Source organism: Aspergillus candidus (genome assembly GCF_002847045.1).
Source record: "Aspergillus candidus strain CBS 102.13 unplaced genomic scaffold BDW47scaffold_7, whole genome shotgun sequence".
Classification (NCBI taxonomy): domain Eukaryota; kingdom Fungi; phylum Ascomycota; class Eurotiomycetes; order Eurotiales; family Aspergillaceae; genus Aspergillus; species Aspergillus candidus.
The window spans coordinates 195851-216517 of record NW_020194012.1 but is presented as its reverse complement, the minus strand read 5'-3'; the positions used below and the strand labels follow the sequence as shown (position 1 = coordinate 216517).

Sequence of the window (20667 nt, the reverse complement as noted above, 5' to 3'; positions counted from 1 at the left end):
TATTGGGAGTATGGACGTTTATAAGTAGGCACTATTTGAAAAGCTTGACTACACGTACCCAAGGAACTACAAAAGATAAAGAGATAGATCTTCAAGCCAACATCTACTCCCATATCTACCATCGATACCACAATAGACATACTAGCAACCGTAAATTCATCCATCAGCATGCACAGAGCTAGCTGAGCGGGGAGACGATGATGAGCAGGAACGCAACGTAGATACAAAACACAATAAAAAAGGAAACAAAGCAATATAAATACAAGATAAGACACCCAAGAACCAAACCAAACAGACTTAGCTTGATGAAAACAGGGACGGATGACAAATGCGACAGAACACCTGCACTGATAATACAAGGAAATAAGAAAAAACGAAGAAAAAAAAGAAAAGAAATTGGGAATTGAATTAGAAAAGGAAATTGGAAAAGGAAAAATATAAAGAAATGGAGATTGAAATGGAAAGGAACCTTGGGGCATTCGTTAACGACGACCCTTGAAAGTTTTCCTGCTCATGACTTCTCATATGTCTGTTTTGTTCTCTTGCGATTCCTCCTCCTACTTTTAGTCATATATGTGATATCGGTCTCTTCTTTTGTGGTTGGTGATGCTTTGAATGGCCATGGCATTCGAAATATCTCGTCGTGTTTTTTCAACGACGCGAAATCGAGATGGGATTATTGGAAACGGGTGATCGACGTTCATCCCGATATTAGTTTATTGCTCGTCACTTAGAAGTTGCGCTCGAGGAGGAACTTCTGAATCTCAGGTTTCCGCCAACCCTATAAGACGATCGACTGGTTAACGCTCCGTTGTGCTGGGAACGGGATGAAAGAGGACATACCTTGACGACGATATGGCCATTCAGGCGGTTGATCGTGATATCCGGACTCTTGGCCCCGCCAGATTCGAGTCCCAGGTACTGCGCCAAATCACTCCTCAACGCGTCCATGTCACCCTCGGTCTTCTGGATCTTGGTCTGCTGCTTGGTACCGCCCGCCTTGGTGACCAGGTACACAGGGAGTTGGTTGGAGGCGGTGCGACGGATGAAGTAGGGGAGGTTGGTGAGTTGCAGGTTGACTGGTGGGCGAGCAGCGTCTGTCGAAGGGGCGTTCTGTTTGAAAGTCTGCGCTTGTCGGCGCAGTTGAACCAGGAACGTCCGCGTTTGCCCGTTCCCGGGGGAGGATGGAAGAATGGAGGATTGAGAGGGGCGAGTGAAGGCTATTGGCAGGTTAGAGAGAGGATTCTAACGATGGTTCTTTTCATAGCCAGTTTTGATTGTGGTTTTTTTTCTGGTTTTTTTTTCCCGCCTCTTCTCGGGTGGCCAAGTTCCCGACCAACATGGATGTGATTGGCAGTATCGGATCACAACTTACGAGAATTCATCGATCTAGAGGTGGAGCATAGTGACGAGAAATGACTACAGGACCCCGACGAGGGAGCAATAGGCTGTGTAGAGGAGGATAGAGATCGAGGCAGAGTGGTCGACTGCTTGCGAACGGCCGAGCAAACCGGACGAACCGGGAAGAAGGAGGCCATGGCTATGGGGGGTGAAAATCCAGAGGGTCGAAAGGGTCACGGAAATGAAGCCCAGAGGAATCAGTTGAGCCACCGAGACCAACTGTAGACTCAAGAGATGAGGGGGAGAGGGGAGGGGGGTACTGGGAAGATGAAGCTGGGATGGAGAGCCGACCATCTCTGGTTCTTTTGACGATTTCTCTGCATCGGCGCGGAGACCTGCCGCTAGTCCCAACCGGGCCTAGCGCGCTCAGCAGCCCTCTGCCGCCCACATTTTCGCCAGCGCAAAAGATGCCCGCACATTATTCTCATTGTCTTGTCCTTCCGCCCCATCCAGCCTTGAATCCGAGACCTCAAGACCGCTGTCGCCTTCTTGATCTCTCACCCTCACCTCCCCTCTCCCACCTATTTTTTCCCTCTCTCCGTCTGCTGTCTCGGTTCAATCCCCCCAACCATGGCAGCCAACGCCCCCCCGTCCGCCGAGACTTTGCTCAGCGGTGCCGCCGCTCACCCCCCCAAGACCGCTGAAGAGATCGCCAACCAACACGACCTCCTGCCCCGATTGATCCCTTATCTCGACCGTCACTTGGTGTTCCCCCTTCTCGAATTTAGCTCTGGACAGGAGGATGACAAGGAGATCGTCCGGGCCAAATATGAACTGCTCAAGCACACCAACATGACCGATTATGTGGCCAACCTGTGGCAGGAGATCAACAACTCCGACTCGATCCCCGAGGAGTTTGTCAAGAAGAGGGAGGAGGTTCTCAACAAGCTGGAGCACTACCAGGAGCAGAGCGCCAAGATTACCGATCTGCTGCAGGATGACGATGTTGTGGGCAACCTGCGCAGCGACAAGGCTGCGAACTTGAAGTACCTCGAGGAACAGCACGGCGTCACCAACGAGATGGTCAACAGCCTCTACGACTACGGCCGCTTCCAGTACAGCTGCGGTAGCTACGGCAACGCCGCGGAGCTGCTGTATCAGTTCCGTGTGCTGTCCACCGACAACGACAAGGTCGCGTCCGCCACCTGGGGTAAGCTGGCCTCGGAGATCCTGACCACCAGTTGGGACGGTGCCATGGAGGAGGTGCAGAAGGTCAAGGATTCGATTGACACCCGGCTATTCAACAACCCGCTGGGACAGCTGCAGAACCGCTCGTGGCTGATCCACTGGTCTCTCTTCCCCTTCTTCAACCACGACCCCGCCCGCGATGTCCTGACCGATCTCTTCTTCTCCCCCGCCTACATCAACACCATCCAGACCAGCTGCCCCTGGGTCCTGCGATACCTCGCGGCCGCCGTCATCACCAACCGCAACCGCGTCCACAAGAACAGCAGCATGTACCAGAAGCAGCTGAAGGATCTGATCCGTGTCGTTCGCCAGGAGAACTACGAATACACCGACCCCGTCACCGACTTCATCAAGGCCCTGTACGTCGACTTTGACTTTGAGGAGGCGCAGCGGAAGCTGGGTGAGGCCGAGGATGTGCTGCGCAGCGATTTCTTCCTGGTCTCTGCCGCGGACGCCTTTGTCGAGGCTGCCCGTCACCTGATCTCGGAGAGCTACTGCAAGATCCACCAACGGATTGACATCAAGTACGTAAATACTCTTTACTTGCGAAAGGCTATCAAACTGACTTATCATTCCAGGGATCTGTCTACCCGTCTTGGTCTGAACCAGGATGAAGGCGAGAAGTGGATCGTCAACCTGATCCGTGACACCCGGGTGGACGCCAAGATCGACTACCAGGAGGGCACGGTGATCATGAACCACCCCCCGCAGTCGGTGTACCAGCAGGTCATTGAGAAGACGAAGGGTGCTTTCTTCCGGACACAAGTTCTGAGGTGAGTTTTTTTTTCCCGATCTTGGAATAGGAGAAGAGACCATCACTGACATGAGTTTCACAGCGCGGCCGTCGCCAAATAAGCCGAAAGAACAGTCTTCTCAAACAAAAGACTCGTCTTTTTCCATTCTTCTCCCGGTTCTGTCCGTTCATGTTACTATTCCTTACCTACCTCTTACCTGCAAGATAGGCAGGCTTCTCGCGTGATGGGACCAAAGCAGAGTGGCATCAGGCTGGCGTTCCGGTGGTCCACATTTCGTGTTCTCTTTGCTGTTCCTTTTCTTTTTCTTTTTCTCTTCCCCCTCTCCATCCCCCGTTTGTAATGCTCATCCTTTTCCCCTTCTGTTTTCCCTTAGACCTGTCACTTTGGGAGAAATGCTACGATGTCGCTGGTCTGGTCGGTTTCGTGGTGCGATCTGACGTTTTGATATATTCCCTTGATTTTTCTTATCTTGAAAGAGGGAATTGTCTCTCACCTGAAGAAAAGAAAAAGAAAGAAAAAAAAATTACATACCGCTAAGCAGAAATCGACCAACTCGCCTTCCTCTGATCTTCAAAAGTGTGTCTATGTTGTTGGATTTGATCTATGCTGTTACGAATGATTGATTCTATAGAGTTGAGTGGAAATTCGTCCTGAGGGCTTTTCTATTTGCTTCTTTACCTATTAAGAAGGTTAGTTTGTTCGTAGTTCGGTATTATCATATAATGGGTTTGTTCAATTCCATCCCGGCACGTATCTGTTCGTCTTGTTTCGTTCTTCGTTTCGTCTTTTTTTATATGTAGCTGTCTTGCAAGCATTTATCCCGAAATTCCTACCTAGATCTTCAGTCCCGGTTAGAGCCAGTCATCCTTCCTTCCATCTGCAGTCCACGAGCTTGAAAGCCATAGACTCATGTATGACTCCGTCTGTACATCTGTATAAGGAGGTAGTATATATGTATGTGTCTAAGTACAGAAGGAACATCAAAGACTTCTAGAGTGTATCCAAGTTATCAAGTCAAAGAAGACCACGCGAGGCAAGACTCGGAACTGGAAGCGAGTCAGGCCGATACTGACGGTCGTTCCATGGTTGATGAATCGTGATGCATGTGGTAATGTAGATTTGAGAAAGGGGAAAGAGAGACAGGGAGGGAGGGAGAAAACCAACAACAATGATATAAAAATGGGTATGAAACCAGGAAAACACAAACCGCAACAACCACAACAATAATAAGAAAACAAAGGCAATAATAATAACCAGGGATATCACAGCAAAGCCATACCAAACGGCTCGAAAAGCCATAAATGAATTAAAAAAAAGGATACATCCTCCTAACCCACCCATCAACTCCAGCTCATACTGCTACAACCCCCCAGCTAAAGACCCCTCCGCGACTCGTGTCTCGTCCGGGATCTCGAGTTCCGCACGGGCACGATATCATTGATATATGGCTCGGAGTCGCCTCTCGGGGAGGAGGATCCGTCCAGGACGGAGTCATTTGCCATGCGGACGGATTCCTGTCTTTCGTATTCTCTTGACATGGCTGCTAGATCGTCGATTTGTTCCTGTTCATGGTGTTAGTTTTGGTCATCCTAATATATATAACCTCCAAAGCAATCCCAATAGTGGGTATCAATTGAAGGTAGGGCAAGCCAAGAAGAGTAAGAACACACCCGCGTCAAAGGTACACCAACAATCAAATAACCTTCGCGCCCCTTGACCAAATCCAAGCGTTAGGGCGACCATCTTGTTTGCGAAACTGCGTGCGCATTGGCATTCGTGGTGGAGGTTGTTACCTGGTACGTGTATGGCCTGACTGACGCCGTTGGGCCGAGGAAATATTGGATATGCCCTAGGACTATATGGCGGGAGAGTCCAAATCCTGGGAGCCAGTATTGTTGGACTTGGGACATCTTCTCAACGGATGGTTTGTTATGTGTGTGTATGTGTGTGGCAGCGAAGGTAGACGTCCAGACGGTCTTCTCTTGGTGAGAGGGATATGGAAGTGTCGCTGTTATATTTGGTGGTGGTGGTGGCGGTGATGATGACGATGATGATGACGGTAGGTAGCGTAGCGGTGAGCAGGGATCTACAGCGAAGAGAAGCGCATATTCAACTATGATTGTATAAGTATTCGACGTTTCTCATGCAAGGGTATCCGAGGATAGACAGATGACAGAGAGTAATTGATCGCCCGTTTTATGTGGATAGTATCGCTCAGAGATCTGGCTAACCCAAGCGTAGTATATAGTATTATCATCATACATGGATGGAATGGGCGAGTGACTCAAAGAAAGGGCAGTGATCAGCATAACTGTTGACATCTAAGAATCCTGCACTTAAGTCCCTAGCGGTATTAAGATCAAATCAACAGTGTGTGGTTCTATTGCCATGTCGGATCCCAGAAAGAAAGTCGCCTCACTCTTGTCATCCAACCCTTTCCCGAGAAGAAAGTGAGGCTTGACTTCGAACAGGAGCTAACTAGGTCCCGCGCGCCCACAAATCAAGACACTATGCCAATCGTCTGGGCTCTTGCTGCGCCCTGGAGTTTTCGTTGCAATTGTGTTCGGTTTCTTGGCTCATCCTGCGGTGAACTTCTTGCCTTGATATGGGGTCTGTCCGGTTGAATGTTGAAAAATGATGCTATGGCGCCATGACATATGTAGTTACTCCGATGTGAATCTCTCACCATACTCTGCGTCGTACAAAATGACTTCTTACAATCTAGGACTCTTGCATCCCGAGCTTAGATCCCCGTAAATGACATCTGCATGGAATCGGAGCATGAATGTAAAAAAAAGGAACCCTCCACCATAGATCGCAGAGAAAAGCCACGTTGGATTTCGCCCATCTTTAGCCCGCGGTGAGCCGGATATCTTGGTGTTATCATTCTGGTTTAATATACAATTTGTTATTTCGTTTCTCTCTGTCAATTCCCCCAATTGTCTTCCGATTTCAAATGAAGTCCTGTCGATATAACCGCCGATCTGGTGCAAATTCGACTAGTCCTCACCATGCATCTCCAAAACACCCCCACAAAACGCCAGTTGCGGTATGCAAGAGTCCGAATTGGGGCGGAAATGCCTTCCTGGGCGTAGATGCTGCATGTTAAGCGCGGACTTGAGAAGAAATCCATCCTAGTCACTCAGCTGGATATACTAGCATTGCCATGGTTGGCTCCGAGACAGGCAGACAGCTTCCCTGTGACATGGGTTTGCCCTAGTCGCTTTTGACTAATTCTTATAGTGCCGAGTCCATCACTGTCTACTTTTTTTTCAGCCCAACTTAGTGGATCTGGTCTTTCCCTACTGTCAGACTAGGATCAGGTTGTCTGCTGCAACTAACTAGTTATTCAACATCTTGCAGGACGGCCGGCAGCCAAGACGCGCCCCCTTGCCAGTCATGGGAGACATAGACATAGACATTGTTTGCTCATGTGGAGATTTCGATCTCGTAGTGCGCGTAAGGCTAATCATCTATCTGTATTTTGATCCAGTTCCTTCAACATTTCCTCCGGTGCCAGGTGCCAGGATGAGGCTAATGCGGCTACCTCCTCACATTATCATAACGAGCCTAAGCAATGTCTAGAGCATGACCGACTCAGCTGATCGGATACTCACTCAGGCACAATGGGACTAGACGATTCTGGCCGAGCCTGTGGAGATGGTCGCTTGAGTAGTGGAGTTAGTGAGGCTAGGAGTCTGTTTGGAACGGACTGAAACGTATATTTCCCCATGTTCTGACTGGAGGTTCTTGAGGTTGATGTTGATCTACTTGTATTCACTTATTTACCGGCGGCATGCCTTTGATTGAGACGTAGTGGGCTTGCGCATACGCTGTATGAGGCGTATGTCTGAGAAATGGGTGGAGTATTCCTCATCGTCATTGTTAGGGATTTAGTCCTCTAGAGAAACATGACTCACAGCTTCTGCTGAAAACGGAGACAACAAGCAACGCAGCCCCTGCTCCAAATAGTAGATAGAAACATCTCCAAGGCGACCCGTGAATAGCGTGAGCGATGAAGCAGGAAGTCGCATCGTGTGAACGTGCCACTCGACACAAGTGAGGCTAGGTGGAGAGAAGATAGTGCAGATGATGATACACCCGACATATCCAAGTGACGTGGAAGCGGTAGGCTTGTCACCTCTATGGGCGGCCTATCTAAGGATTGGGTAGAGACCCACAAGTGCATCGGCACTGCCATCCTTTGATGCAAGGGCTGTCAGATACGAAATAACAATGAAAGCCTCGAGGAGGCGAAAACGAGGCATTTGCAATGCAAACGGTGCCGCAAGGTTGTCGACCGCGCCTCGAAAAGAAAAGGAAAGAAAGAAAGGAAAAGAAAAAGCAAATATAGAGAGATCGGCGTTGAACAATACAAATCCAGATATTCTATATCATGACAATGGAGACGTAACTTGCGCTGTGATGGCCCGCCTGGCGATAGTGTATTATTGTCTATTACTTTTCATAACTCATCCCAATGACAGCAGATGCAGAATTTCACCTCATAAAATTATTCCAGAGCCGCATCCAGTCACATTTACTCGGGAGGCGAATAAGGATGTACAAGCATGTCGCTGAATCTGTAGAGGTCGTTAGCGATCGATCGTACGACAGACGGGCTTTTCTAGGGGCTGACTTTTCAAGCTTCTCCTTTCCTCTCACTTCCTCAACCAGGAGGGGCATGCGGACGACGTTGAAATCTTCGTAGAGCTCCTCGATCTGCTCCAGATACTTCTTCTGCATCTTTCTCCGTGCGTTGCACTGGTCACATCCGCTGCCTTGCTTGGGGAACAGGAGTTGGTTGACCACGATCGAGTGCGTATCAATGCCGTAGCTCGTCAACTCCTGGATCATGCGCTCCGTCTCATACAGAGACAAGAATTCAGCGATACAGACACACACAAAGGTGGTCATATCGGCGTCCTTGAACTGGGAGTTGACTTCGCTGATAGTCTCCCTCAGGGACTCCATCTTCTGCAGGAGCTCGTCCATGTTCTGACCACCGGGCAGACCACCCCGGGCGCCGAGAATCGAGTTCAGCATGGGTCCAAACTGCGAGGACAGCTGCGAGAGCTTCGCGAGGGCCTTCTCGAGCACGGTAGGAAACTGGAGGAAACGCAGAGTATGACCGGTCGGAGCGGTGTCGAAGACGATGACCTCATACGAAAGCGACTTGACCTGCTTCAAGACCTCGGCAAATGACATGGCTTCGTCGACACCGGGGATCTGTTATCGTCAGTGGGGCTGCACGACCCTAAACCGTTTTACCCCTCGCGGGGAAGGGGGGATCGCGTACGCTGAATGCCAGATCCTGCATCATGTTCCCGACGCCCAATCCGCTCATCGGATCGTCCTGCTGTGCTTCGCCGCTAGCCAGGAGATCCTGGATGCTGCCATTAGGGTCGATCTCCATCGCGCTCAGGTTCGTGTATCCATCCACCAGGCGAGCCTCCTTTCCGAACTTCTGCCCGAAGGCGTCACTCAGGTTGTGTGCGGGATCGGTCGAGATCAGGAGGACGGATTTGCGAGCTTTGGCCAGCTGGATGGCGAGAGAGCAGGAGGTGGTGGTTTTCCCTACACCTCCTTTACCACCCACGAAGATCCAGCGCAGAGTGTTCTGGTTGATGATCGACTGGAGGGTGGGCTCCATGAGATCGTCATCGTGGACGACGGCGGACGACATTTTGAAACTCGAATCGGATTGATAGGAACGGTTCTCTGAAGTTGTCTGGAGGAATTCGACAAAGAAGATAGTGTCAGTTTTCAAGATCAAGCTACCTTGCAGGGCGAGGTTGAGAGGTTGACCTGACGCACTAGCAGCGATTCCCGGTAGATCCAACTGTTTTTGATTGCGGGCAGTCGAAGGTTCCGGAAGGTGGGAGGGACCGTGTTCAACAGTCACTATCTAGTCCGGAGTGATACTTGGTTCTCTGCGACAAATAAGAAGTATGAGGATATGATAAGATGAGAGAAATGAGAGACAGTGAAGTAAGTAGATGAGAAAGGACTTGTGACCATTGAACGGTGCCTAATTGTGCCAAAGTGGCACTGCTGTCTTCATGCCTGAGGCTGCAACACTAACCGTCGTCATCGTCGGGAGTTCCAGCCCACCTGTATCCCCTGACTTACTCTTGGAAGACAAGGATCCATCATGGCATAAGGCGTACATATCCTTTGTTTAGGTCGTGCTGCTAGATATTCTCTTTCTTCCATATTTCTAGAACATTGCCTTCTCCAATTGTGACCTCTTGCGTATATGATCTTCACTATACCCGTGGAGAGGGTACATCTGCCATTGTATCCCATTTTTCGATATCGAGTACCCCAGGCAACACATGCTTTGATACCCTAATATACAGGAATTCTATAATGAAATTTCTGGACCATTTATATAAGCCATACCATTGTCCTGACAGGTGAGTTCATCGAAAATTAACACTGGGTATCTCAACAATGAACTGCTCGCAAACACGCCAAGTCGGATAGCACGGTAAAAAATCACCAGGTGTGTTATGCAGGACTGCAGGGGTCCACTCCGTATAGAGCTTATTTCGCAGGTTTAGACAAGATATTATGTCGAGTTGTGCTGGCAAACAAAGTGGAAGCTGCACATACTAGGTGTATGTTTGACAGGAAAGATAGTCACGTGTCAGACTGTCGAGCGTTGGTCATGGTGTACTGAAGTAACTCCGTAGTAGACGGTGGGTCCCGCAGACGCTCCCAATGCCCAATGGTGTCCCCAACCTTACGGAGTCCAGACTTGTAGGTTGTTTTGCTTGATGACGCGCTACCGTGCATCGGTCCCCATTTGACAAGGTATCTAGTAATTTGGTGTGCAGGTATCGTATGCATGTGCTCATCAAAGCCGTATAAAGGCGTATTCCAACTATAATCCCAGCCGTTCAAGTCAGCCTTTTCAAACCCAATTCCCGCAAGAGATATTGCAGAGAGCGTAAAGCTATCGCATGATCAATCGCCTTCAGCAGATCCTCATTCTTAATATTCGGATTGGCCTGATACAGATCCCGGATATTATCCCGTTGCCCTTGACTAAGGATGCGGGGTCGGCCAGAGCGTGTTTGAGACTGTCCATTCTCGCGCTTGGGATTGACCTGGATGGTTGATTTTATCGTTGAGATGGGGATGTTTGGATGTTGTCGGTGGATTCTTCTGTATCCCCATCCGATTTTATGGAGTTGGACGATTTGACCGCGCATGAAGGGGTCGAGTTCTTTTCCTCTGCCCATTGTGATGCTGATGCTGATGCTTTTGATGATACTATATGAAATGTGTCCCAAATGGTTGATGAGCGTGTAGAATCACGTGTAAGGGGGTGCTTGGCGGGGCGAAAACATGTTGCGTACCGCTGTACTCTGTATCTTGCCGTTTGTTGTCTGTCGATCGTTACGGATCCGTTCGTCTGGGCAAAACCCACCTCTATTGCTTTGATACTGCAGGAGGGCGCAAAACCATCCGTCATATCTTTTAGAGCTAATAATGCTATCATCCTGCTGCAGGAGCTGCAGTAGGTATTTCCTATGCTCCCCGAAGACCATTAGGGCAGCTGGTATCTGGATATGATTGCTTTCAGGATACAGACAGGCTCGAGTCAATGGTAATGTCGAAGCGTGACGTGGTGTGGGATATCTACTGGGGCACATAAGTCATATCTATTCCGTACAGCCTGGTTAAGTACTGCATACCTCTACCAGAGTCAACACTATAGTCATCCGGGATATCACTGAGGGCTAAGACAACCTGCCAGGATGTATCTCACTGCCGAATGTGGCGCTTACGGGGCTCCTCAGATTAAGTGCAGTGGCAAAAAAGACAAGGGTGAGCACTAAAACAGAACAGGAAGGAAAGCCTGGATTGTGGACATGCCGCTGTCACTCTAAACGTCCAGTATGTGGATAGATTGTAAGACATTTGTGACCCATATGCTGTGCTTATAGAGAACCAAGTGATACTATCTGACTTGACCTGCATATCATGAATAGATATCCAGAGTTATCCACCTGTTACACCCCATTGTGATCGGGTCCAAAATATTGGACGGTAAATGATAAGCCGTCTGCAAGAGTTTCACCATGTACCTAAGGTACTTATGCAGCTAAGGCCACGGGCTTCAATTGCTCCGCTTCCCTCGCCGGGTATTCTTCCGAGTTCATGTACTTCCCTCCTTTGAGTTTAGTAAGATGCGGAGTGCAATCTAACTCAGGAGGAGCAAACACGAAAACAGTCGACCTCCATAGTACTACAGTACCACTACCAGACATGTGCAACACTTGGACATGTAGATTATTGTACATGTACATCTGGATCCCCCGTTCGGACTTATGAGTGGCAATCAGCTAAACGAGTGCAATGCAAGCCTATTCGACCATCGATGCAGGCTGGCTCACCAACGAGCGAACAGCAGGATCCTCACGTGATTGGGGGGGGGGGGGGCCACGAGACGAACGTCCCAGAACCCGGTCTCATTGCGTCATCACCTGGCCTGAGGAGACCCAATCAGAAAATCAGCACGGGTCACTCTTGGTGGAAACTCGGGGCGAATTTCATGGTCTAGAGGGGAGAAGTCAACGCGTTCAATCACACATGCTGTGAGAAATTGACGAGCTTGACGGAGACGAGGAGACAAATGGAGACATCCGAGGAGATTGAATGATGGAGAATAATGATATCCCGTTCGATCTACATGTGCCACCCAGACCATGCCTAGAAGCATTGAGGGTGTCACGAGACGGGGCCTTCCCCTTCTTGGGAAGCTTTTTTTTTTTTTCTTTTCCTGACACCCTTCTTTTGGGGAAATAAAAAAAAGAAAGAAATCAAAAGAAAAAGAAAGGAAAAGAGAGAGGTGGGTCTGAATGAAACCGATGAGTGGCTGGATCTGGTGGTTGGGTGGTTCGCTTCGAGTGGCCACTGGCCACCCGGCTGGTCCGATTTCCCGGAAAATTCCTGTCGTCGTCACCGTGATCTCATCTCTGTCCACACTTCGATTTTGGCTTTAATGGATTGAATGAAAGTTTCCCCCTGGATGGGAACTGTATATGTTGTTATTGGGGAACCCGAGGGGTGTATAGAATAATACATTGATCTAATATATGTCGATATAGTGATTTGCTATAGATTGAATCGAGGGAGTAAGATGTAGAGGTGGAAGTTGTATTCAGTGTCTGACTTGCGTCATTCATATTGATTGAGAAGTATCCAGGTTGGAAACCAACCTGGAAAAACAGGCCAACCACTGGCCTTATTCGGCTTGTCTTCTCTAGGTTTGCTGACTGATCTATCCTATCAATCCAAGATCAAACCGAATTAAGAGAATTATAGAAGGTATAGATTAAATTCAGGATAAAATCAGAATAGAACCTAGTTCAAAGTCCATCAAAGAAAACGACATAAAAAAAAAGATCAGAAAAAAAAAAAGAATTCTGTCAAGGTTACAATCTGGTAGCCAGTGACTATTTGTACTGCACCCAGGGTTGCATGGTTCTTTTTCTCTTCCATTTTCTTGACAGGAGTCGAGTTTTTCCTAGTTTTCTCCACCTCTGTCGCCTCCTCCAATCACTCCTCCAGAAAAGAACCTGCTTAGCTCACGACCCTCGACCGCCTCCCCTCTTCCTTTTTCCCCTAAAAAATCCCTTGTTAAACAACCCCCCCCGACTACGTCACAACCTTTTCTTCTACTCTCCCCTTCAACAGGTACTCTGGAGTACTGAACCCTACTTACTATACCGAGTGACTACGCCAAAAAAGCATCGACACCAACTCTAAAACAGACATTATATCAGATCTGGAGATAGATATCAACCTCTCCTTCTGTCCAGTCGATTGTCTCTCTGCAATCAACTGGTCTTGACTCATCTTCATCTCTTAACCCTCTCTCCCTTATTCATCATCGCGCGACACTGCTGAACTCGCCTCGGTCGCCTGCTTATTCTTTTTCTTCCTCCCTTCGGTCTTTGCGCTCGCACCTCCCAACCGTCCTCACGTTGCCGACCTCTCTGTTTTTCTTTCGATTGCTATTCTTATGATGTCTGCGGCGGTTGCTCCGACTGTGGCCGCTAATCTCCATTCCGACAATCGTAAATCATCCCCAATGGATTCAAAAAAGAACTTGGACGCTGAAGGTTAGTATGCTCGTTAGTCCTTTCTGTCGCGTGAATAGTTGGAGCCCTCCACATCAACCCTTCCCTTCTCAATCCCTCTCTGTTTTTTCCCTTTTCTTTTATTTACTTTGTACTTTGTCTTTGGTATTCTGCCGATCTCCATGGTTTTTGTAAAAAAAAAAACATTTTCCTGCCGTTGTTTTGAAACTTTGTTCGTTTGGTGGTTGGGGTCTGCGCCACTGTCTTCCTAAGTACCTTTTGTCCGCTTTGCCGTCGGGATGATCTCATTTCTGTCGTCACTGATTGATTTCCCTCCCCCTTCGTCATCTCCGTCGCGTCAACAACATCAAGTACCCTAACACCTCGGTGTTGCGTGTGCAAACAAACCTCTCTCTGGTTGGATCACGAGTCGCTAACCGGGATCTTTGAACGTGGCAGACTCGCAAGCGTCGGCTTCAGAAAACAAAAATCAAAAACCAGACGGTGATTCCCAAACATCGCTAGGACCACCTCCGCGTCCTGCTATCAGCAGTGCTGCTGATACACCGGACTACTTCAACTCAGTGCACAACCCTTTTTCCCTGGAACCGAATCCCTTCGAACAATCCTTTGGCGGCGGCGGTAACGGCGGCGGTGCCTCGGGGGAAACACCGGGAAAGTCGATCCTTCCTCCCGTAGCCTCTTTGACGTCTCCTGCCTTGCCCGGTAATAACTCTGCCGGTGGTGGGTACAACTGGTCCAATTCGCTCCGCTCTGGGCCTTTGAGCCCGGCTATGCTCGCCGGTCCGACGAGCACCAACGACTACTTCGACAGCATCGGTCGAGGCTTCCCCACCCCGAACGAATCCTCATTGCGCACCGGGTTAACGCCAGGCGGTGGCGGTTCCATGTTCCCGGCCCCCAGCCCAAACTCGCAGGCGCTTCTCCAGCAGTTGCAAAGCGGGGGTGCGACCCCATCGACCATCGAGTTCCACCGGACCGCCCTGAACGCCGCAAAGAAGAACAACGCGAACGGCCCGACCTCGAACCCGACCTCCGAACCCGACCCAGGTAGTCAAGGCGCCAACAACATGGATGTGAAACCGAACGCGGCGGCGGGAGGCGATCCGTTCGGCCACCATGATGCGGCGGATGCAGCCAACGGGTTGTTTATGCTCGCGAAAGGCGGACAACCGACTTCGAATCAATTTTCTACATCCAATCCTACCTCCGTCCCGCCGCAAAGTGTCCAGGTCAATGAGCCGGACACCGGTGTCCAGAATGCCAATGGTTCGGCGCATGCGGGCCGCGAGATGAGCGGCAATCTCTCTGAAGAGCTGGCGAAGCCGACTACCAAGGGCAAGGGAAAGAAGAATGCTTCGGCGAAAGGGGCTGGCGCCGCCAATAACAGGCGCAAGGCTGATGATCCTGTTACCAAGGGAGCCAACAAGAAGTCGAAACTCAACAGTGGGTCTGGTAGCATGGAGCCGCCTTCGGATTTCGATTATTCGGACATGGAAGACGACAAGAAGAGGATGCCGGGCGATGGCAAGAAGATGACTGACGAAGAAAAGCGAAAGAACTTCCTTGAGAGGAACCGGTAAGTGACTTGAAACCTGACGTCTGCGGGCAATTATATCATCCCAGGTGCTAACAACGATTAGGGTCGCGGCACTCAAGTGTCGACAGCGCAAGAAGCAGTGGCTTGCCAACCTGCAAGCGAAGGTCGAACTGTTCACGTCCGAGAATGATGCTCTCACGGCGACTGTCACTCAATTGCGCGAGGAGATTGTCAATCTCAAAACCATGTTGCTCGCCCACAAGGATTGCCCGGTCTCGCAGGCTCAGGGCCTTGGCTCAATGATGATGAACGGTATCCCGCCCGGCTACGAGACACATCCTTACAACATGGGAATGCAACCGGGCGCTATTCCCGCGCAAGGAATGCGGCGAGCGTAAGCCGCTATCCCGGATCTGATTATTTTGCTTCCAATCTTTGATACTCGCCGGAGTCCGGGGAATCACTTTGGTATTCTTCATTGAAGAGATTGTCCATTCCCTCCAATCTTCTTCGAGCCCCCGACTTCTCCCTCGGGCTTCTGGCTGGCATGGGCAGGTGTTATGATGTATACGAATTCAAAACGGACGGGCTTAGTTAGGTTGTGCGACATGGGATTTGTTGAACCACTGGAGTGCAAATTCGGCGCAAAAGTTGGCTGCTGTTTTCTTTTCTCCCGTGTCTTTTTCTTCTCTTTTTTTTTTATCTTCTTGAACTATTTCTATTTCCCCTTTTTTGTCCTTCTTTGTGACCCAACCACTAGCCTGCGAGAAGCACGTGTCGGGCCCTGGACAAGTCCACCACCATGATAGTGTGCCCTGGCTTGCGTCCTCCACTCCCTCGCAGCCTGGCTTTGGGGTTTTTCAATTCGCTTGTTTCATATTTGTGATACTGGGTATTGGCCTATCTTAATTCTTCCTGCGGGAATAAGTGTTTGTTTGGGGGCGTTTCTGGTGGATTCCTGCTGGTCTATTGTTTTGAGACTTGTTATTGTTATTAGTGCGACCTTGCTAGTCAAGCAATTGCTATCGATGTGCTTGGTTATATGAAGATTCTAAGCTCCAGATGATCCTGAGTAGTTAACGCGCGCCAAGGAGTAGTTTGCGCCGTAGAGTGGCACAGAACATGCTGAAGAAGGGCGGAGTCTGTTCCCTGGCGATGCGATCTGACAATGCTTGGCATGGCGGGCATACATAACCATTCAAACAACCCAAACTACACAAACAAAAACATTCGGGTCCGTTTGTCTCCACGCGCTCTTTGGCGATAGACTTGACTCCATTGACAGTCCACGAAACTCTCTTGCATGTGAGAACTGCGATCGAGTGATATAGACCGGTGCAGGACGCCATGGGCTGTATTATCGAACACTATTAAACCAGCAATACCGCATACGACACACCCCTCTCACGCCGCGCGTTTCCCGTTCTCCGATAGACGGCGCGACCTCGCAACCCACGAACCATTGAGCCTACGATACGAAATAAAATAGGCGTCACACACATACACATACATACACACACCCACAAAGAAAGATATTAGGCGGGAAAACAATCCCTCCAAAACTGCCAACGGAGAAGAGACGCACAATGTCCACCCGCCAACCGGCGCGCCCACGCCGCATCGACGACGCCCTCTCCCAGCTTGTCGACTCCCTCACGCCCCCAATAAGCGACTCCTTCCCCAACGACGATGAAGAAGCCCTCGCCGCAGCCGAAGAACAGCGCCACAACGCCTACCTCGAGCACTCATGGCGCGTGCTCGACGCGCACGCCGCCAACCCCGCAAACGACCCGGTCACGGGCACGCCGCCGCCGCCGGGGGGAATCAACCGACGGGGCAGTCTGGCGGGCGGGGAGAACATCAACAATGCGGCGGACATGATCAAGCGGAAGTTGCTGCGGCAGAACGCGAGTCCTGATAAGGCGGTGCGGTTTGGGAATCTCTACTCGCGTCTGTTGACGCAGCCTGTGCTGTCGCAGAAGTGGGCGATTTTGTACCTGCTTTACCGGCTGTCTGGCTCGGATGAGTATGATGGTGGGGATGGGGATGAGGAGATGATGATGGTGGATAGTCGGAGTCCGCAGGTGGAGACGGGGAATTTGCAGAGTATGCTGTTTAAGGGCCAGCGGGCGAGGAGGGGTACCATTCAGCGCATGGCGGAGTACTCTGATGAGGATGGGCCGGCTGTGAGCTCGTCGGCGTCGCAGATTCCTGCCCGCGTGGAGCGGAAGGTCTCGGCACGGCGGCAGCAGCAGGAGCTGGAGAATGAGAAGGCGAGGGAGGCGGAGTATGATTCGGATAGGGCTCGTGATGTTCGGCCGCCGGCGCCGGTGAGTCGGTCGCGGGCGAATACGGGGGCCAGGGAGCCTCTTGCGCCGGCAATGGAACCAGTGCAGCAGGAACAGCCAACGGTGGAAAAAGTACAGAGCGTGGCACCGCCGAGTGAGCATGGTCTCTTGCGCGATCTGCCCTTCAACCTGCAGGGTTTGTCGTCTTCGAGTCTAGAGTTTCTGTCGCCTTCTACGTTGAAGCTACCTACTACGCTGCCTGTCCCCATGGTGTCTCTTTTGAACACCCTAGCCGAACCGTGCTTGCTATATCGAGGTCTGGCGAACTTTGTTGAGAGTTCTGGCGATGGGCTACTCAGCCAGAGTTTACGGGCCGCTCTTTCGATCGAGCTGCGGTCTTATCTGGGTCTAGTTGCGACTTTGGAAGGGGAGATCAGACGGGCGCTCGTCGCGATAAGCGAGTCCGACGATGCCCAGAGTGCGTTCAAAAGCGGAGTGACGTTGAAGCGGTGCGTGGTATGGACTAGAGACGCGACCATGGCCTTGCGATTGATGAGCTTGATTGTGGAGGAAGCTCAAAGTAATAGTATGTGCCGTTTATGCTTTTCCGATGATGATCCCTCAGTACTGATGACTCTATAGATAGAAAAGGTGGCCAATTGATCTCCCTCATCCATGGGTTTTCAACTTCTCATGGAGATCCGTTTGTTTGTGCATTTGCGGAGAAAATCCTTGCGCAGGTTACACGGCCTTTCTACGATATGCTGCGGCTGTGGATCTACGATGGAGAGCTCTCGGATCCTTATAAAGAATTCTTCGTCTTCGAGCCAGAGTTCAGACCGAGCACTGATCCGCGGCGCATTGCGACGAGCGTGTGGGAAGACAAGTACAAGCTGGATGATGACATGGTGCCGTCGATCATCACCCAAGAGTTTGCGAAGAAGATCTTCCTTATCGGGAAGTCCCTGAACTTCATCCGATACGGCTGCGGCGACTCAGGCTGGGTCGAAGCATACTCCAAAGAAGCCTCCAAGGAGCTGCGGTACGGCGATACGGCCAGTTTGGAGACTTCAATCGACGAAGCCTACAAGACCACAATGGCGCGACTGATCTACCTCATGGACGACAAGTTCAAGCTGTTCGACCACCTGCGGGCTCTGAAGAAATACCTACTACTCGGACAAGGCGATTTCATAGCCTTGCTCATGGAGTCACTGGCCTCGAACCTCGATCGCCCGGCCAATTCACAATATCGACACACTCTGACCGCGCAGCTAGAACACGCGATCCGAGCCTCGAACGCGCAGTACGACCCACCGGACGTCCTCCGTCGCCTGGACGCGCGCATGCTCGAGCTCAGCCACGGCGAGATCGGATGGGACTGCTTCACTCTAGAGTACAAGATCGACGCCCCCGTCGACGTCGTGATCACGCCATGGGGCTCCACACAGTACCTCAAGGTATTCAACTTCCTCTGGCGCGTGAAACGCGTCGAATTCGCACTCGGAAGCACCTGGCGCCGATGCATGACCGGCGCGCGAGGCGTCCTCGGCAGCGTCGACGACAAAGTCGGCTACGACTGGAAGCGCGCGCGGTGCGCCATCGCCGAAATGATCCACTTCGTCAACCAGCTGCAGTACTACATCCTCTTCGAAGTCATCGAGTCCAGCTGGGACCAACTGCAAGCGTCCGTCTCCAAGCCCGGTTGTACACTCGACGACCTCATCGAAGCGCACACCATCTACCTCGACTCCATCACGCACAAGGGCCTCCTAGGCTCGACGTCGTCATCCAAGACGGCCTCCACAAACAGAGAAGACAGCTTCCTCACCCAACTCCACACGATCCTCAAGATCATGCTCTCCTACAAAGACGCCGTCGACGGGCTGTACTCCTTCTCCGTCGCGGAATTCACCCGCCGACAGGAAGTCAGCGCCAAGATCGAGACCCGCACCGCCCAAGGCCGCTGGGGCCTCACAGAGCGCGACCTGCTCTCCTCCCGACGCACCGCATCGTCTTCCATTTCGACCCCCAATCTAGCCAGCCGCCCCGGCGGCAACGATGGCATGGACACGCCGTCCTCCCTCGCCCACCACGACCTCTCAGCAGACGACCACATGCTCTCGTCCCTGCGCGTCCGCCTCCGCGATCTGTCCGCGGAATTCCGCTCCAGACTCAACATCCTCCTCGGCGACCTAGCCTACCAACCCGACCTCGACATGCGCTTCCTCGGCGTAGTCATGAACTTCAACGACGTCTACGAACCAGTCCGCAGACGACGCACTGTCGGAGCCAGCTCGCGAGAAAAGGAACGAGCTCGTCGCAAGGCGGCTGCTGCTGCTGCTGGAGCGTCCGCCGATGCCAGCGACAGCCACGGCAATGCGCAGCCAGAGACAAAGAGGGAGAAGAGGGATGTCGGTGCGGTTGATGTTGGAAATGCAAGCAGTGGGTAGAACGGTTTCTCCGGTTTACTTCGGTTGTTTTCCTCCCCGCTCGGACTTTCTATTTTATTCCCTGGTAAATTTTTGTTTCTTTTCTCTCTCGAATTGATTGAGGAGCCCTGCATTTCATTTGGATTGAGATTTGTCGTTTGTTACGGAGTCATGGTGAATAGGCTGGGAAGGTTGGGTGGGTGGGCATGATGATGATTCATGTTATTCTCATAGATAGTTATAGCTATGTAAAGAAGATAGACAATAACTCTGTACAATCTATCTAATAAACTAGGTTTATGCCACTTATAATTATACCATGTAGGTGCGAACGACAAGATCTACAAAGCAAATACAAAAAATAAATAAATAATAATAACAATCCCACACCGCCCGCGCCAACCTAGCAAGCTCCGCCCGCCGCTCCTGCTGTGGAAATTTTCCCCATCCCGGCAGAAAAAAAAAAGAAAAGAAAAATAAAAAAGTAAATTAGATCAGATCAGTTCAGTTCACCATACAATCCCACCTCAAAACAAACACAAACTACCCGATTACCCAACAATTGAAATACTCGCCCTACACGGTCTCTTGAACAGTCTACAATCGTTTAGAGACCGCGCGAATCCCACCTGAACGGATTCTATTCCCGCGACGAAAACGGACGAAACGATCTCTGCTTCTCACATGGCGGGCGAAGACTCTTCGCGGGCGGCGCCTGTGCCGGCCTGGAAGAAGCTGGGGCTGAAGCTGAAGTACGCTAAGGAGTCTACGGAGGAGACAAACATGGAGCAGGAGACGGATGATGTGAAACCTAAGAAGCGGAAGCTTGATGGGGAGGGGGAGACTGGGGAGGGACAGGATGAGGAGGTGCATTTGAAGAAGCAGAAGAAGGATAAGAAGGACAAAAAGGAGAAGAAGGAGAAGAAAGATAAGGAGAACAAGAAG

General features: G+C 50.8%; 7 protein-coding genes across 7 annotated transcripts; 3 read left to right on the top strand and 4 right to left on the bottom strand.

Moving 5' to 3' along the window:
• Positions 1-41: 41 nt before the first annotated feature.
• BDW47DRAFT_100718 (mitochondrial 54S ribosomal protein mL49) lies at positions 42-1681 on the bottom strand. Its single transcript, XM_024811510.1, has 3 exons — positions 1376-1681; positions 844-1220; positions 42-781 (listed from the first exon to the last, which is right to left on the bottom strand). Exons 1-3 carry the CDS (start codon positions 1536-1538, stop codon positions 731-733), a joined length of 591 nt encoding a protein of 196 aa, XP_024674733.1. The 5' UTR covers positions 1539-1681; the 3' UTR covers positions 42-730.
• A 150-nt stretch (positions 1682-1831) lies between these two features.
• BDW47DRAFT_81709 (eukaryotic translation initiation factor 3 subunit E) lies at positions 1832-3564 on the top strand. The gene is made up of 3 exons (XM_024819920.1): positions 1832-3113; positions 3168-3362; positions 3426-3564. The coding sequence occupies exons 1-3, from the start codon at positions 1972-1974 to the stop codon at positions 3442-3444; spliced, it is 1356 nt and encodes a 451-aa protein (XP_024674732.1). The 5' UTR covers positions 1832-1971; the 3' UTR covers positions 3445-3564.
• A 616-nt stretch (positions 3565-4180) lies between these two features.
• On the bottom strand, positions 4181-5315 carry BDW47DRAFT_100714 (uncharacterized protein). The gene is made up of 2 exons (XM_024811509.1): positions 5015-5315; positions 4181-4906 (listed from the first exon to the last, which is right to left on the bottom strand). The coding sequence occupies exon 2, from the start codon at positions 4641-4643 to the stop codon at positions 4359-4361; it is 285 nt and encodes a 94-aa protein (XP_024674731.1). The 5' UTR covers positions 4644-4906; positions 5015-5315; the 3' UTR covers positions 4181-4358.
• Positions 5316-7163: 1848 nt separating this feature from the next.
• BDW47DRAFT_100712 (ArsA family ATPase) lies at positions 7164-9433 on the bottom strand. Its single transcript, XM_024811508.1, has 4 exons — positions 9153-9433; positions 8644-9075; positions 7984-8573; positions 7164-7927 (listed from the first exon to the last, which is right to left on the bottom strand). The coding sequence occupies exons 2-4, from the start codon at positions 9028-9030 to the stop codon at positions 7885-7887; spliced, it is 1020 nt and encodes a 339-aa protein (XP_024674730.1). The 5' UTR covers positions 9031-9075; positions 9153-9433; the 3' UTR covers positions 7164-7884.
• A 3359-nt stretch (positions 9434-12792) lies between these two features.
• atfA (bZIP transcription factor atfA) lies at positions 12793-16051 on the top strand. Its single transcript, XM_024811507.1, has 3 exons — positions 12793-13483; positions 13901-15041; positions 15106-16051. Exons 1-3 carry the CDS (start codon positions 13384-13386, stop codon positions 15398-15400), a joined length of 1536 nt encoding a protein of 511 aa, XP_024674729.1. The 5' UTR covers positions 12793-13383; the 3' UTR covers positions 15401-16051.
• A 256-nt stretch (positions 16052-16307) lies between these two features.
• BDW47DRAFT_134547 (tubulin gamma complex associated family protein) lies at positions 16308-19855 on the top strand. Its single transcript, XM_024818119.1, has 3 exons — positions 16308-16795; positions 16843-17876; positions 17933-19855. Exons 1-3 carry the CDS (start codon positions 16692-16694, stop codon positions 19741-19743), a joined length of 2949 nt encoding a protein of 982 aa, XP_024674728.1. The 5' UTR covers positions 16308-16691; the 3' UTR covers positions 19744-19855.
• Positions 19856-20236: 381 nt separating this feature from the next.
• Positions 20237-20597, bottom strand: BDW47DRAFT_100699 (uncharacterized protein; the record flags this gene model as incomplete). The annotated part of the gene is made up of 1 exon (XM_024811506.1): positions 20237-20597. A coding segment is annotated over one exon (278 nt), but the record flags the coding sequence as incomplete, so codon positions are not given.
• Positions 20598-20667: the final 70 nt, after the last annotated feature.